The 16,334-nt window shown below is 44.5% G+C and overlaps 2 protein-coding genes across 4 annotated transcripts; one reads left to right on the forward strand and one right to left on the reverse strand.

Moving 5' to 3' along the window:
- Window positions 1–218: 218 nt before the first annotated feature.
- Window positions 219–8,945, forward strand: LOC307239177 (tumor necrosis factor ligand superfamily member 10-like). 3 transcript variants are annotated; one of them, XM_080012480.1, is made up of 6 exons: window positions 219–374; window positions 4,679–4,822; window positions 5,461–5,506; window positions 5,825–5,932; window positions 7,563–7,804; window positions 7,919–8,945. In XM_080012480.1, exons 1-6 carry the CDS (start codon window positions 261–263, stop codon window positions 8,126–8,128), a joined length of 864 nt encoding a protein of 287 aa, XP_079868606.1. In that variant the 5' UTR covers window positions 219–260; the 3' UTR covers window positions 8,129–8,945. The 3 variants fall into 3 exon arrangements, with proteins under 3 accessions (XP_079868606.1, XP_079868608.1, XP_079868607.1); XM_080012482.1 differs by having other exon boundaries at window positions 7,731–7,804; XM_080012481.1 differs by lacking the exons at window positions 7,563–7,804; window positions 7,919–8,945 and adding an exon at window positions 6,507–7,281.
- A 1,884-nt stretch (window positions 8,946–10,829) lies between these two features.
- msl2a (MSL complex subunit 2a) lies at window positions 10,830–14,074 on the reverse strand (the record flags this gene model as incomplete). Its single annotated transcript, XM_080012956.1, has 3 exons — window positions 13,720–14,074; window positions 11,662–13,082; window positions 10,830–11,135 (listed from the first exon to the last, which is right to left on the reverse strand). The coding sequence occupies exons 1-3, from the start codon at window positions 13,859–13,861 to the stop codon at window positions 10,830–10,832; spliced, it is 1,869 nt and encodes a 622-aa protein (XP_079869082.1). The 5' UTR covers window positions 13,862–14,074.
- Window positions 14,075–16,334: the final 2,260 nt, after the last annotated feature.

The following is a 16,334-nucleotide window of genomic DNA, read 5'->3' on the forward strand; positions in this document are numbered from 1 at the left end:
TCCCTGGTGTGGACGGCAAGGATCTGCAGGGAGCGCTCCTCACAGTGACACCTCGGGGTGGTTCCCCACACCCTCTCTCTCCCTCTCTCCCTCTCTCCCCACCTCCTGCTCCACCCACCTCCAAACTTTCTTCCTCCGCGCTCATTTCGGATGCAGGAGTGTCGCGGGACCTGAGCGGACTTGCCCCCTCCGTGCCCCCTCCGTGCCCCCCCCCCTTGCGTGCCGCGCCGCCGGGATCCGGAGCCCCCGGAGCCGCCGACATGGCCGTGTCCGCCTCCCTGCAGTGTCTGGGGCTGGTCGCCCTGGCAGCGCTGCTCCTGCAGACCGCGGTGCTGGCGCTCAGCTTCATGCACTTCAACAACGTGCTGGACACGGTAGGGCGCCCATACTGTCAACGCTCGATATGTAATCAATGTAATCAACGTGATCAATACAGTCAATAGTGGCTGCGTGATATTGTTGCGGTGCGCGGGGTGGTGTGGCCCAGTGCAGCGAAACGGCTGTTTCTGCTCCAGCTCCGGGCGATGAGTCACTGGAAAAAGGGATTGAATTCATGACATTTGCGTGGAAGAAGTGTGCAGGAGTCTCGGCCATTATGAAACGGGACAATGGGCGATTAGAGAGTAAAACAAAAGTCGGAAATTAGGGTATTTAGGTGTGTATAACGATGACGGTAATAACAATAATGATAATAATAGTGATCAAAACAATACTAATGATGATGATAATAATAATAATAATGATAATAATTATTATTATATAATAATTAAAATGATGATAATAACAATATTGAAAATTAAACATAATAATGATAATAATAATGATAATAATAATAATAATGATGACGATAATAATAATAATAATGATGATGACAATAATACTAATGATAATAAAAATAATTATGATAATAATTATTATTATAATAATGATGATGGTGATAATAATAATAATAATAATAATAATAATAATAATAATAATAATAATAATGCTCATAATTATAATGATAGTAATAATGATAGTAATAATAATTATGATAACAATAATAAGGATAATAATAATAAGGATAATATTAATATTAACAAGATTAACCTTTATTTGTATAGCACCTCTCATATGTAAATCAAAATGCTTTAAATTAATAAAAGGCAATAAAAGAATAATCTAATAATAATAGGCAGAGTAATATTAATAATAATGACAACAATAATAATCATTATTATTATTATTATTGTTTAATTCATTATGAGGGGTCCATCCCGCAGGGCTGGAGCCCTCTAGTTATTGTTTTTACTATTTTACTAGTACTTTTTACTATCATTCTCCTTGGCATTTTTTCAGGCTTAAAGTGGTACACGTCAACTGCTGGACAGTTGAGGTGTCGTTAGAAGCGGGATGTCTCAGACACCTTGTTGTTCAAATTGATCCATATCAATGCACATTCGGAGCAGGAAGAAATTCCGATGAAATTTGAGCAGAGGTAGCTAAACACGGCGAGGTTCTAAAACTTCCGGTCGGGTGGTGACGCGAGATGAGTTTGTGGAGTAAGACGCTTTGTGACATCATCATCCAATTTGTTATAAATGTGCAGGTTGTGGCTACGAACACACGTTTGCACCGTGGGAACTACAAAGTGAAGACTGTTGTGGTGACAAACTGTGTGTGTGTGTGTGTGTGTGTGTGTGTGTGTGTGTGTGTATGTGTGTGTGTGTGTGTGTTTGTTGTCTTGACAATACACACACACACTTGACGTCGACGGGGCTTTTAATTTGGTATCGTATCTCTTTTGCTTTTCTTATAATAATATAGTAAAAATAATAAATATAGCTGCAGGGTCCAGGTAAGTCGGCCCTTCGTTAAAGTTCAATGGATGGGTGTGCTCTGGCTCTCTGTTCTGGTGTGTTCTGTGACTGCAGAAGTTTATTCGTTCTGGCCTGGTTACAGCGTAATTCTATCATGGCGGTGTTTGCGGCTGTGGGTGGGTTTCCTACACCGCAACTAAGCGAAGTTATCATTCTGAAGTAGGGCTGCATCATTATGGCCAAAATTATTATTGGACACGATTATTTAAGTCAATATTGTGAGCACGATTATTGATTAAGATTACTAATCCAATTTGTGGACCAGAATTATTTTATAGAATTTTGTAAATCAACAGAAAACCGCCTGCAAATAGTAATGTATTTTATAAACCTATAAATAAATGAATTAAGGTAAGTGTTTTAACTGACTTCAATTGTAGAGGATATACAGTATAATGAAATAGATCATGTGTAGTGGGCTACACCAAAAACACAAAAGGAATGAAAATATTTCAAAACACATAATATAATACAAAGCACACAATAGATACATGTTCCTTGTATTGTGTAATTGCTTATTGTTATTGTTACCAGTAATTATGATTCAGGATGATTACATCCATTGATATCGCTGGAATGCCTATAAATTCTGACAGTGATTTGTTTTTTATTTTGTAGAACTTACTGTGGTTTCTGTTTTCCTCAGAAGCGTTTATATTGATGACGTTTAATATGCTGCACTTTGTTAAATACACTTGTCTTCTGGTAATACTGAAACTTATATACCTAACTTATATATCTGTGCGTGGTGATCTATGTACTCCGACAACTTGCGCATGCGCACAAAGATTTCTTGGATTGTTGCACTAGACTGCATTGCTATCATGTGACCTGTGCGAGCCGTCATTTGGGCATGTGCCTGTGTTGTGGCAATGATAAAAAATGCAGTTTTTTACAATTTTTTTCCACAACAATGGACCAGTCTGCATCAAACATGGACGATGGCATGTTGGAACTGCCCAGAATACACATTTTACTCATCTTGTCTGTGAATGCGGCGGATCCATGAGATCTAATAACCACTGACAGTTTTTCATCAACAAAAGTACTGGGGCTCCCATCCCTTCGGGGCTGCAGCCCCAATAATAATAATAATAATAAATATAGCTGCAGGCAGCAATGCAGGGGGTCCAGGTTAGTCATGTTAGTTACGAATTACAAAATTCCGAGTTCCCATGGAACACAGCGTCAGTTTGTGCTGTCGCTCGTCTTTACCCGGTGCCGTGGCATTTTTTGACAAAATAACGACCTCACACAATGACGAATACTTTCACTAGAATATATATATATATATATATATATATATATATATATATATATGGACATTCATTTTGTAACTAACTACAATTCAACATGAAATATAACCAAATGAATTGTGTGTAATGGAATACACACATATGGTATAATGGCAGGGAATCTGGCTTTGACTATGAAATAAAGCATTTATTGTAGACTACCATTGCTTTGAAATTTGACTTACTATGGAAGGATTTATATAAATTTATACAACCGCCTTAACAGACATGTGTTTTTCCACGTTATTACCTTCCCTGTCACCGCTCTGAAATGCCTCCTCCTTTTTCAAACGGAGCCGTCTGCATTTGGCTGTAAACCAGGTCTTGTCATTGTTATAACTCACTGTGGTGTGTGTTGGAATAGAGCTGTACTCTCAGGGTTGATATAAGAAGGTCTAAGAAACGGTGATGCAGGTTGTGATACGAGTTGTGGATGGTGGTGTAGCGGTGATCCACTGTGTTCTCCTCTCTGCTCGGACATTAAATAAACTGCTGGTATTTTGGGGTTTCTGTCTTATATTCCCTTGTGTGCTGTGTCGCGCAATGATGACGCTGTGACAGGATGACAAAGTGACGATTGTCTGTGACCAGTCGGTACTCTGTAGTATTTTCACATAACCGTTTGGTGTGGTGTCGCGCAATGATGGCTCGGTGACGACTCTCCGTGACCAATTACAGGTTTCCGAGCTCTGGTGACACGCAGCATTACCAATAACACAAGTTACATTTTTCTGAGTTCCCATGGAACGCAGCATCGGCTCCTGCTGTCTGACATCTTGACCCAGCGCAAATCCTGCGCGTAGCAACCACCACAGAGTCGACCAAAGGAGTCTACACCATGCACCTCGCCCCATGCAAAAGCCTCCCCAGAGCCACAATCTGCACATATATAACAAACTGGATGATGATGTCACAAAGTGGCCCTGCTCCACAAACTCATCACGCTCCACCGCCGTACCGGAAGCTGTAGAATGTTGGCGTTCTACTTCCGGTAGTTTTGCAACGTTTTTTCACTTATTTCCTGCTCCAAATGTAGATCGATGTGGATCAAACTTGGTCCACAAGATTTCTGAAATGCCCCCGATCCAAACGACACTGCATTCATGTCTGTGGATCCGGCGGTTGCCGTGAGCCAGACACTTTCAGCCGGAAAAATGCCAAAGGGAAAAATAAAAATCCGAAAAACAATAGCTACTGCTACTGCTACTACTACTACTACTACTACTACTACTAATAATAATAATAATAATAGTAAAGGGGTAAAACAAATGAGCAAAATGCATTTAATAATAAATGAGTGAATATTATACTCAATTCCAGTTCTGTGTCATCGGTTTTGACCCCATGATCATTCCTCAAAATATGTTTTTCCATCAGGATTTCTCGTGAATTGACCTAAAATTGTAATGAATTGTTATTAACCAACGATCGGAAATATGAATATAAATCTAATATTATATTATATAATTATTATTCCTATTTCTCCAGCAGCGGTGTGTTATGTTTTTATTCTATTTAATTCAGATGAAGCAGAGTTTCTCCAGCAGCAGTGTGTCCTGCTTGATGCACGCTGAGCTGAGGACAGTGCACGGTCTGGATGACGCAGAGAACAGAAAGAGCGACCCCTGCTGGCAGGTGACGCAACAACTGCATTACAGGATAGAAAAGGTGATTATTATTATTATTGTTATTATTATTATTATTATTATTATTATTATTAATAATAATAATAAGAAGAAGAATAAATTAATTGTATAATATTTTATTATTTTTTTACCTTGCCTTTACCATTCTTTATTTCATGTTCAGTTTAATTACTATGGTAATGTTAGGTTATGTTTATCACAATCTTGTGTTTATTGTGATTGTAACTGTGTGATTGTGACTATTACTGTATGTTCTCTGTTGATTGTCTCCTCTGACATTTAGGTTTTTATCAATAAAAAAATGTATTGAATTTACTGTCATCCATGGGTGTGGTACATGACAAAAGTAGTTTTAACATTTTATCACATTTTTTGAAGTGGCATAATAGTTGGCACAACAGTTGATTTGAAATAAGATTTTAAAGTTCTAAAGAAATTGATCAGAATGGATAAAATGGATGATCAAATCTGCTTTGGTGTCACATTTGAAACCTAATATCAAAATGTGAAAATGTTGATACCAACATTAAAAATTAAAAATGTGGTTTGTCAACTCTTCTGGTATTTCAAGAAGCAAATTAAACTTACATGGGTTCACTCCTTTTACTCTCAATTTGTGTATAATGAGTCGAGTAACTCTGACGCACTCTCACCTTGCAGACCATGGCCAAGAGGTTCCAGGTGGAGATGTCCACAACAGCCACAAGTAAGGAGAATGCCACCTCTCTATCTTTCTATCATCTATCTCCATCTGTCTGTCTGTCTGTCTGTCTGTCTGTCCGTCCATCTGTCTGTCTATATATGTTGTCGTCCCATAATTATCAACACAAGGGAACATCACCTCCTGTATATCACTCTATTATTTCTGCATTTTGTGCCTTCCTCTAGCCAGATAATAATGTTTTTTCCATCCAAGTTTTCGGACTTGAATTCACTGGCGCGGCGCTTTGGTCGACCATGTGTTGTTTCCAAACGTGCTTTATCAAACAAATTTGACCTGACGTGGACTGTTCTTATCTACCAGACAGGTTAACCGGGGTGCTTCCGGCGCTGACCCCGGGCGTCCACGGCCCCCTTCTTCCCAAAATCGCCGCCCACGTGACGGGCATCGTCTCCGCCGGCGAGCCGGAGGGTGAGGACGCGGTCGCAGCGTCGGGGGCTTCGCTCTGTTCCCGTCTCCTCTCGTGGAATACGTATAACGCGTCTGAGGATGAGAGGGGGCCGACTTCACCGCAGGGAACGTTTTACGATAGCTCATACCGTAGTTTGTATTATGATTTAATATGTAAAGCAGAGCGCAGATTTATTCCCTGATATTACGGCGTTAGAGATCAAAGGGTTCAAATATCACTCTGGACACCCGTGCTCAAAGTGGGAGTCTCCCCAGATGGTGCTGTGCATGGAGGCCCCCATCTGCTGCACCTAAAGTCCCTGCGAAAGCAACAACGAATACGTGGTCTGAGTTTGTCACACAACATAAAAATGTGTTATTTACCACCCAGCCAAATTTGAATGATTAAAAAAAACCAAGAATATAAAATAAGGTTTCAAAATAGTGGAGAAAGGAAAAAAAGAGACCACGCCCGTACCGCTAATCATAGACATCATAAAATCAGAAAACCAATAACGGCTGTTTTTCGGTGTTTTGATTTTGTTCTGAAGTTAAAAATAAAACGGGAGGAAATAGGACTTTTTTTTTTTTGCAGGGGGAAGCGTGGTGGCTCCCCCCAGCTCCGTGGCCTCCTGCTCCGGCTCCTTGTGGCCCCCAGGTAGAGCCCCGCTCCCTGGGCAGCCCCGTCCGGGTGCGCAAGGAGCTGTGGGGAGCCGCCACGTCTCGGAACGGAAACAACTTAAAGAAGGAGACGGAGCTGGTACGTGCCCTCTGGCCCCAGGGAAGACGCGTTTGAGGGATGAAGGCGTCAAAGCCAGAAAGCAAACTAGTGCGGGCTGCGGTAGGTCGTCACGATCGGGCGAGAAAACCACTGACGAGGGCGCTCTCCTCTTATGCAGCGTTTTCGGGGCGGGGCCGTGCCAGGTAGGAACGCGTTACGTCACCTGTCCCTGATTTAAAAAGTCAGGACCACAACAACAGTTTAGCGGTCTAACTCCACAATTGAGTACGACATAGTTCACAGTCTTTTTGCATGTTTTAAACGGTGACTTTCTAACATGTATAATGTGTTTATAATGTGAATTGACTTTACAGGGAGTTTATTGCAAAGTTATAGCTCCCTGCAGGTTCTTCAGTCAATGCACTGGAGTATGACATGGTCATATTTTTGGCGAAATAAATTTGAAATGTACTTTTCTTTCCACATGCATCGCCAAATATTTGATAATATTGTAATCTATTGAAGAGGCCCTTGACTGGCAGCCGCTTTCCTGTGAACACATCTGTTTGCGTTACTGTCTGAGTTGAATTTTTTTTTTTTTTTTTTTTTTTTAACATATGTATCTAATCTGAACATAACTGAAAGTTAAGCTGACACATTTTTGGCCTTTTGTGTAATGTATAATTTGAGCAGTCCGCCTGACAGACTGTTCCCTGGCTTCACATCTAGGCAACTCCAGTTCAAACCACTGGATTTATAGTTTAACTCAATGACACACTCCACCAAGCCTTATAAATGTCTTATCTTGCCTCATACTGAGGAACATTATCTCGACACTGCGTGCGTGCGTGTGCGTGCGTGCGTGCGTGCGTGTGCGTGCGTGCGTGTGTGTGTGTGCGTGCATGCGTGTGTGTGTGTGTCTGTGTATAGGCTCTTGGAGCAGCAGAGGGTACCTCGGGGAGCGTATCGGGGCATGGGAGGGCCACAGGGGTCAGTCCTTCCTTCAGAACATGGAGCTGCGGGGCGGGGAGCTGCTGGTTCCCCAGGCGGGCCTCTACTACATCTATGCCCAGGTCTACTTCCGACTTCCATCCACAGGGGAGACGGCGGGTGAGGCGGGGGAGACAAGGGAGGAGGAAGAAGCACAGCTTGTGCAGTACATCTACAAGAAGGTGAGGCATTATGTAGAAAAAAGGCTTCATCGTGTAGCCTGATGGTTTAATACGTTTCCGATTTATGAAATATTGAATTTCATCTTGATCGAATTGGTGCCATGTGACCCCCAGATGAGCTCGTACACGGTTCCCATTCTGCTGATGAAGTCGTCTCGGAGCGCCTGCTGGCCCCGGGGCCAGGAGTCCGGCCTGTTCTCCCTGCACCAGGCGGGCACTGCCCACTTACAGCCGGCGGACCGCCTCTTCATCACCGTTAGCAACGCCAGCACTTTGGAGATGGACGGCAGGGCCAGCTACTTTGGGGCCTTCCTCGTGGGCTAAACGGCTCGTAGGCGTCCGGGTCAGGTGCCTGACTGGAGATGCACATTACAAGAGGGACGGACCTTCATGCCAGGGATATGTTTGACAATACACTTGAGCCGTCTCTGTGGATAAGGGGCCGATGGGCTGTGAAGTACATTTTGAGAAGAAGCTTCTTCAGGACCAAAAAGAGACGGAGCCGTGCTGTGCTGCAGGCTGACTGGTGCTCAACGCTGCGAGAATAAGCCATTGAACCTTGTTTTTTTCCTTTTGGCTAAATTAATTGGCCAAGCATAAACCTGACCAAGGAAGGAAGTGAATATTCTATGAGCAATCACAAGCTGAATGTACATAAACCTAAGGTTTACCTATGGCATATATATAACAAAAAAAGATACGCTGAATACCTGGCTCCAGCTGCAAGGACTCTCCTGCTGGAGCTGAGCTCCGTAACGGTTCTTCCCTCTGAGAACAGACGTTGGGTTGGACATAGGACATTCGTTTTGTTAGGACCGCTGGGTAGGACTTAACCCCAACCTGTTTGTGTCTGCATAATGTGAACCAATGTTTTTATGTTCATGTTTACATTTCTTATGCATTTTGCATCTCATTTTGTACAGTATGCAACTCCAGGCCTATTAATAGCAAAGATGTGGGAGCGAATGTATCCTTAGCACAGACTTTGGGAGCAAAATTCAGGCTGCCACTCCTATTGGCCGAGCGTTATGAATGTCCCGAAAATACTTCACATTGCATTAAATTTTACTATTTTGCACAGAAAGGAGGCCCTTCCCAGTAACCACTTTGTTTTCTGCATAATGCCAAATAAATCACAAATAGACTCAAGACTCTGCCTAGTTCACTGAAACCCATCCGCAATGTAATGAAATATCATGATGGAACCCTTCTTTCACTCTGCCGGAAGTATCAGAAGTAAATTAATGCTCAGAAAAAAAATACACATTCATGAAAAAGTAAAAAACTACCATTTAATCCAGGTTATATTACTTGTTTTTCATTATGTGGCAGTGAATGTTTAAACAAGTTCCTGCTGCAAAAGCAAAAGTTTCACTCAAAAAAAAAAAAAAAAACCCTTATAATAGTTCAAGTAATGCCCAAAAAAATACATATTAAACAATCACATACCGACACACACACACAGGCACACACACACTCACGCACCCACACGGTGGCCGATGGATTTTTTTCTCGCGATACTGGAAGTCCATCCACTACTTTCTGGTCTCTGAGGGGAGAGCCAATCAGGTGTCAGTTTGGTCGACCCGAGTCTTCTCTCCTCCAATCAGTTTTTGGTTGCCAGGACTGGACCCAGACACATTTGATATAACCGAGACAGTAAACACAAACACAGACAAGATGCACCCTCTGAGTTATATGAGGGATTCAAGGTGCTTTAAAAAAACAAAAAAAAAAAAAAAAAAAAAACCCACAAGACATCAAAATAGTCCCCAATGATTTGTATCAAAAATAGTCTCTAAGTTGGTCTCTGATCAGTTGGAACACTACAGCTGGGAAAACTTGACAGGCAGAGGATATGTTGTTGATAGTGACAACGTATGGCTTAATTCTTAATCTATATTCACACTTAGTCCTTCAGAATCCCCCTGGAAAACCTTTGAAATGTAATATTACAGAAGTCACATTGACTGCAGTATTTTTTACACCAATTAATTACAATAACCATTGTATTTTGATTCCGTCCTCAACAGTACTGCAACTGTGTGTTTGCTGAATAACCGTTGGAAGGCTCGTCATTATGGGTTGCTATTGCTGTGAAAACCACCAAAGGTTCCAGTTATAATTGGCCAATTAGACTAAGTGCTCATAACCCCTCTCTCCCTCAGCACTGACATTATAGTCAGTCCCAGCAGGCCTACAGACACACTGATCCCGGAGATTATTTGATGGCCCGCACAGCGCCGGCGTTAGTCAAGTCCACTCGGAAAGTCATCAGCGGGCGACAGTACTTGGGACAGTTTGAGCGAGGAGGGCACACGAGATACAGTGGGATACAGAAGCGGAGCGGGACAGGAGGCGTGGAAGAAGCGTCGGACAAATTAGTGGAAGGTTAATTGAACAACAACAACAGTGGAAAGTTTGAGTGTCCCTGATACTAATGCCTGCCTAAAAACAAACACACAGAGTAGTACTGAACCCATAGAGAACACGACGAAAGCTGACCGAGAAATGATAATGCACCGACTATTATCCATGTCTGCAATTACTGACACATGCGCGCATGTGCACGCACGCACGCACGGCTGCGTAATTGTACCCCAACAAAACACACAAAAAAACCCTGGTGTGATTTCCTATTGCGTCTCGATGTCTGTGGTCTTTGAGCGAAGAGCACCTCTGGAATACAGAAAAGCCTGGGAGCCGAATGTGTGTGTTTTATTACGTCCAGGCAACCAAACACACAGACGCGCACGCACACACACACACACACACACACGCACACACGCGCACACAGCGGCGTCCAGGCACAATACAGGAAGCTTTGGCACACCCATGTTAAGTTTCATAACTCTGCATTCTCCGACACAGAACAGAGGAGAGAACAGAAGACAACAGGACAGATCCGTAGCTGCCGTGGGTCGCCTCCCTTTCCGGAAGAGAGGTACAGGTTGTTTGACAGTCATCACATTCAGCCGTCGCTGAGCTGTCGGGAAGAGTCTGGGGGAGGGGGAGTTCCGGCCGCTCAGCCGATCAGCAGCTCCAGGCTGTCCTCGTAGGTGGCTTCTTGCGGCGGGCTCGGGGACAGGAAGGCGGCGGCGGTCATGGGCGCCCCCGTCGCGCCCGCCACGTTGAGGAGAGCGTTGCTGTGGATGCTGGTCGTCGCCGGGTTGCGCAGGGCGGCCGCCGCCGTGATGCTGGTGAGGTTGATGCCGAGCGTCAGCCGCGTCTGCTCCAGGGCCTTCTCCGGCACGGCGAAGGCCTCCAGCTTCTTCTCGCCGTTGGCCATGTAGGAGTTCTGGCAGCCGCGGCAAATACAGTCCAGGCACGCCTTGGGATAGGAAGAGTGCGGCAGTCACGGTTTGCAGCTTTTACCACGCTTATATTCTGCCATCACAAGCTTGGGAATTTAGTAAGGGATTGGTGCATAGTAAGGGAAATTGCTGCTGGCTGGGCATTAATGACAAAATACAATCAAATAACCTAGATAACGACAATTTGCCAATATTTTGGGGACGACTATCGGTGCTCTCATGAGATATTTACAGACAACAGTCATTAGTCATGTGGATATTATGACCGATCCGGTAGAGGCGTTGATCAGAACAGCTTGAACAGTTGATGGGAGTTCAGGAAATATAATTACAACATTTAATAGTGACTCAATAGTGAAAACCAAAATCCCAGATGATTTCTAGCCCCACAAAATCAAATATTATATCAATACGTCTCCGAGCCCGAGATAATTAAAACTTTCAACACATTAGAAGACTCACAAGGACATTTTGCCGCCACAAGAAACATTCCAAAAGGACAACACGCCGGCATGTTTTCGGGTAACATTTGGGGTCTCTCACCTTGCGGTTGGAGTAACAGGGGCAGCGTTGCCCTCGGCAGGTCAGCACAGAGGGATTCTGGGTAGCTCTGCCACACTTGCAGCCCTTCTTCTCCACCGGCTTCTTGTACGGGGGCTTGGCAGGGGTGGGAGGCACCAAGCAGCCCGAGAGCAGCCGCTGGTCTTTGCTTCGGTCCTTGGACTTGGCGCCTCCGCTGCGGGCCTTGGTGGGGGGCTTCTTCGGGCCCTGGTCCACGTTCTTCCGAGCGCCCTTGCTGTTGTTGGGAGGGGCCCGGTTGGGCTTGGGAGGGGTCCCGTTGGGGAGGGACGAGTACGTGTGAGCCGGTATCATTGGCGAGGGAGCGGGCAGCTGCGTTGGCTGTGTCGGCTGTGGCTGGGCGGGAGCCGGAGCGTCCGCGAGCACAGCGGAGCCCTGCAGAATGGAGGCGATGGGAAGAGGTTTCACCCGTTCCCTGTCGCTCTCCGAACGAGACCTCTTGCGGCTGAAGCGGACCAGAGGCGGTCGGGGGGATGGCGGGGGATCCGAGGGGGCGTTGTGCGTTTCAGCATTGTGACTTGCAACCGTGCGAGTCCTGTCCGGCTGAATCTGTGTGTAATTGTGTGTCGTGTCCAAGTGTATGTACATTTGCGTGTGCTCAATGTCCGAGGGGATGTGTGCGTGAGTTTGTGTGTGTGTCCTTTCTGGACTTTGAGGGGAGTCTGTGCCGGGCTGAATGGGGTCCAAGGTTTGTAACACCTCCTCTACACTGAGGAGCAGCACCCCTCCCTCCTCCAGCTCCCTGCTGTTACAATCCCCATCCCTGAGTGAGCAGACAGTAGCTTGTGTTGGGGCCAAAGGTCCAGAGGCTAAACTCAGTTCCAGTCCACCGCAGCTGGCGGAGGACACAGAGAGGCTCCCCTGTGACTGCTCCTCCACCAGCTCGCACACCTCCAGCTCGGGGGACGAGGGAACCAGGTCCTCCGACGCCGTCCCGTTGCACTCCTGCTGTCCGTTGAAACAGGAAGGGTTGGAGGAAGAGCTCTGCGGGTCGGCCGAGAGTTCTGCGGGTACGGGCGGCGCTTCTGTGGGAGTGAGGGACTCCATGGAACATTGATTTACATCCTCCATCGCCAGACTGGGCCCATCTGCCTCCGTCTCCTCCTGGTCTGACATGACCACCTCCTCCAACAGGGCCATGACCTCCGGAGACCCTCCGGCCTGGCTGATGATGGGCTGCAGCAGTGGCGAATGGGTGACGTACAGGCAGAGCTTCCTGTAGCACTGGACGAGCAGCGAGAGCTGTTTGTTCTCCTCGAAGCAGGAGTAGTCCTTACACCAGCTGCACGCCGGTTTCATCTGCATCTTCTGACCTTTGCAGCCCAAGCAAACGTAATGCTGACACTCTGAATTTGTAGGGGCGATGGGGTCTTGAAGCAATTTGCCTGTTAGAAAATTAAGAAAAATGGCAAGGTTATTCATATTGTCGGCTGGGTTGACCTGGGTCAGACAGGAGACTTGTCTTTTGTAATACTGTATATATGATATTGTTATAACCGTGTTTGTTTTCCAACCCTGGTACACATAGTATACATACAGATTTAAGTTTATATATATGCACGCAAACTTGGACAGTCTCCTTTTTGACAGGTTAAATTTGTTGATGCAGTTTGTTTATTGTTATTTTTTAGTTTTGTTGCTTTCTGTTCGTTTCCCACTTTAATTGCATCATTATTATCATCATCGCCTATTGTTTTGATGTGAGCTGCTGTATCTCTGCAATTTCCCTCCGGGGATGAATAAAGTAGCTCTCCCTGTGATCACACAATACAATTATCATAAATGTTTTAGTCAACACATAATCCACCTGGACACATGGCTGTCTCAGGGGGAACCAGGGGTCATTATTCTCTTGTCGGGGCTTTGAGCCTCTCTCGGCTACAAAGGGAGCAGCTGCTGGCGGGGTTCGACCCGGGTTGCCAGGGAAACCGCTGTAGTGTCTCATCGTCAAGCTGTGCGAAGTGATGGGCGCAAACTTAAAATTCACGACCGAGGGACGGCAACACGCGTGTCCTTCCTTACCGCAGACCAGGCATGCGAGGGACTGCCTGAAGAAGGGCAGCAGCGTGTACATCTCTGCCAGGGTGTGGGGCCGCCGCGGGTCGCACTGCAGCACGGCCCGGCTGGCCGACACGTACAGGGCGGTCGCATTCACAGGGTTCATGTCGGTGCTCCGCAGGCAGCCTCGGAGAAAACAAGGGCCCGCCCCGGGAGGGGAAGAAAAGCCGATCCGGTCGTCTCCCAGGGTGGATGAGATCGGGGGTTTGGGAGGGTGGGGGGCTGGGGGGGGTCGTTGCTCGGGCCGACCCTCGGGGCCGGCGCTCTGGCGGAATAAAGCGCCGGTTATCTCCGCGCGACCTCCGGCTATAACAACAACAACAACAACAACAACAACCGTGCCCCGACGACGGATCGCGCGATCGAACGATGCATGATCGGCAACGGCTAGCGCGCCTAGCACGGGCGGGCAGAACGAGCGGGATCCCGCGGGGACGTGTCGCGCACGCCGCGCATTGTGTCGCGGGGGGAGCGGAGCCTCGTGTCCCGGACCCGCAGCTCGGAGAACGGCATCAAAGGGCCGCGGAGGGGGGCAGAATTAGCGCGCGCTCTCCATGTAAACAAAGCTAGCTAGCTGGTTAGCACCGCGGGCTAACTCGGATGTTGACGGATTCGAGGGGAGGGGGGCGGGCGGGGAAGGAGGGCCGTCGGCGGAGCGCGGCGCGTATCCGGCGGCGGAGCGCGACCCGGGCGGAGCGGCGTGGGGACTCGCGGCGGGACGGAGCTCGACAGCGGCAGCGTTCCCCCAGCGAGACGCCTCTCAGCGGCGACAACCGTTTGATTTCCCCCTTTTCCTCATTAAGCCCTGGCTCCGTCGGGAGAGCCGCGTTCTCGCGAGATGATCCGCCGCTGTCAGTTGCCTTGGTTACCTCCGTACTACGGCGGCGCGAGACCGCGAACAATAATAATAATAACAACAATAATAATAATAATAATTATAATAATAATAATAACAATAATGATAACAACAACAATAATAATAATTATAATCATAACAATAATTATAATAATAATTATAATAATAACAACAATAATAATAACAACAACAACAATAATTATAGTAATAATAATAATAACAATAACAACAACAATAACTATAGTAATAATAATAATAATAACAACAATAATAATAATAACAACAATAATTATAGTAATAATAATAATAATAACAATAACAACAACAATAATTATAGTAATAATAATAATAATAATAACAATAATAATAACAACAATAATAATAATAACAACAACAATAATTATAGTAATAATAATAATAATTATAATAATAATAACAATAATAATAATCATAATAATAACAATAATAATAATAATAACAACAACAATTATAATAGTAATAATAATAAGAAGAAGAAGAAGAAGAAGAAGAAGAAGAAGAATAACAATAACAACAATAATAATAATAAGAAGAATAACAATAATAATAATAATAATAATAACAACAATAATAATAGTAATAAGAATAATTATAATACATGCATACAAAGCAAAGTGCAATGAAGTTATATCTGTTTGCATACTATATTTAAAATATATACTGCATATATAAATATATTTATGGATACATGCACAATTTGCCTTTTTTCATCAGCACGTGAGCTGTCGATACAGATTTGTATTGTTTATTTTTAGGTTTATTGTTAAAAAATATATTTTCTTGTAATACAGCAAGATTAAGATAACATTATAACATAATATGTTAAAATGTGTGCTGTTGCAACACAGGAAGAGTCTTATTATTATTGTTATTATTGCCTATGTTATAGGTGTACAGAAATAACATGTATAGGTGCCCACAGATTGGCCGTGTGTGTGTGTGCGACTGCACAACTGAACGTCTTCACCGCATTCTATCTGAGAGTTGCGACATCACAAAGACTGGACATCTACGCTGCACTGCTCTATGCTAAAACCTCTGGGGCAAAAGTTGTAACTGCTCAAAAACTGGACTGTACTGTTCAAACTTCCATCGTCTAGATTTTTACATTAACGCACATTCTTCATTCTTCTGGACTATTATCCGTGCACATTGCACATACTGTTATACCTCATACCCTGAACATTTGTACATTCATGCACAAACTGTACAGCTCTTTGTTTGAAAAAAAAAAGCCTTATTTGGCATATTCTTATATATTTACAGATCGTTTTCCTATTGTTATATTTTACATTTATGTTTTTCCTGTGTGCACCGAACAATAAGAAATTCCATTTTCTCAGCCACACCCTTTACAGAGGAGACCACTTCGGCAATGGGCCCCCTCGGGGCTATGGTCACAAAAAGTGGAATATTTCGTAAACTGCGCCGGCCGAAACCTTGCACAAAGTTGTCCGATATATGCATGTATGTGGCTCTAAATATGTGGTTGGTGTATCGCGGCTATATTTAGTCCTACTACTACTACTACTACTACTACTACTATTACTACTACTACTACTACTACTAATAACAATAATAATAATAATCATAATCATAATCATAATGCTAATGCTAATAATAATAATAACAACAACAACAACAACAATAGGTAATTAAAAATAGAAGATTGACAATATGCAAC

This window comes from Zeus faber (genome assembly GCF_960531495.2).
Source record: "Zeus faber genome assembly, chromosome: 13".
Classification (NCBI taxonomy): domain Eukaryota; kingdom Metazoa; phylum Chordata; class Actinopteri; order Zeiformes; family Zeidae; genus Zeus; species Zeus faber.

Coding starts and splice junctions, on each gene's coding strand:
- LOC307239177 (XM_080012480.1), top strand. CDS start 261: ATGGCCGTGTCCGCCTCCCTGCAGTGTCTGGGGCTGGTCGCCCTGGCA. Junction 4,823..5,460: donor TGCATTACAGGATAGAAAAG/GTGATTATTATT, acceptor CTCACCTTGCAG/ACCATGGCCAAGAGGTTCCA. Junction 7,805..7,918: donor TGCAGTACATCTACAAGAAG/GTGAGGCATTAT, acceptor TGTGACCCCCAG/ATGAGCTCGTACACGGTTCC.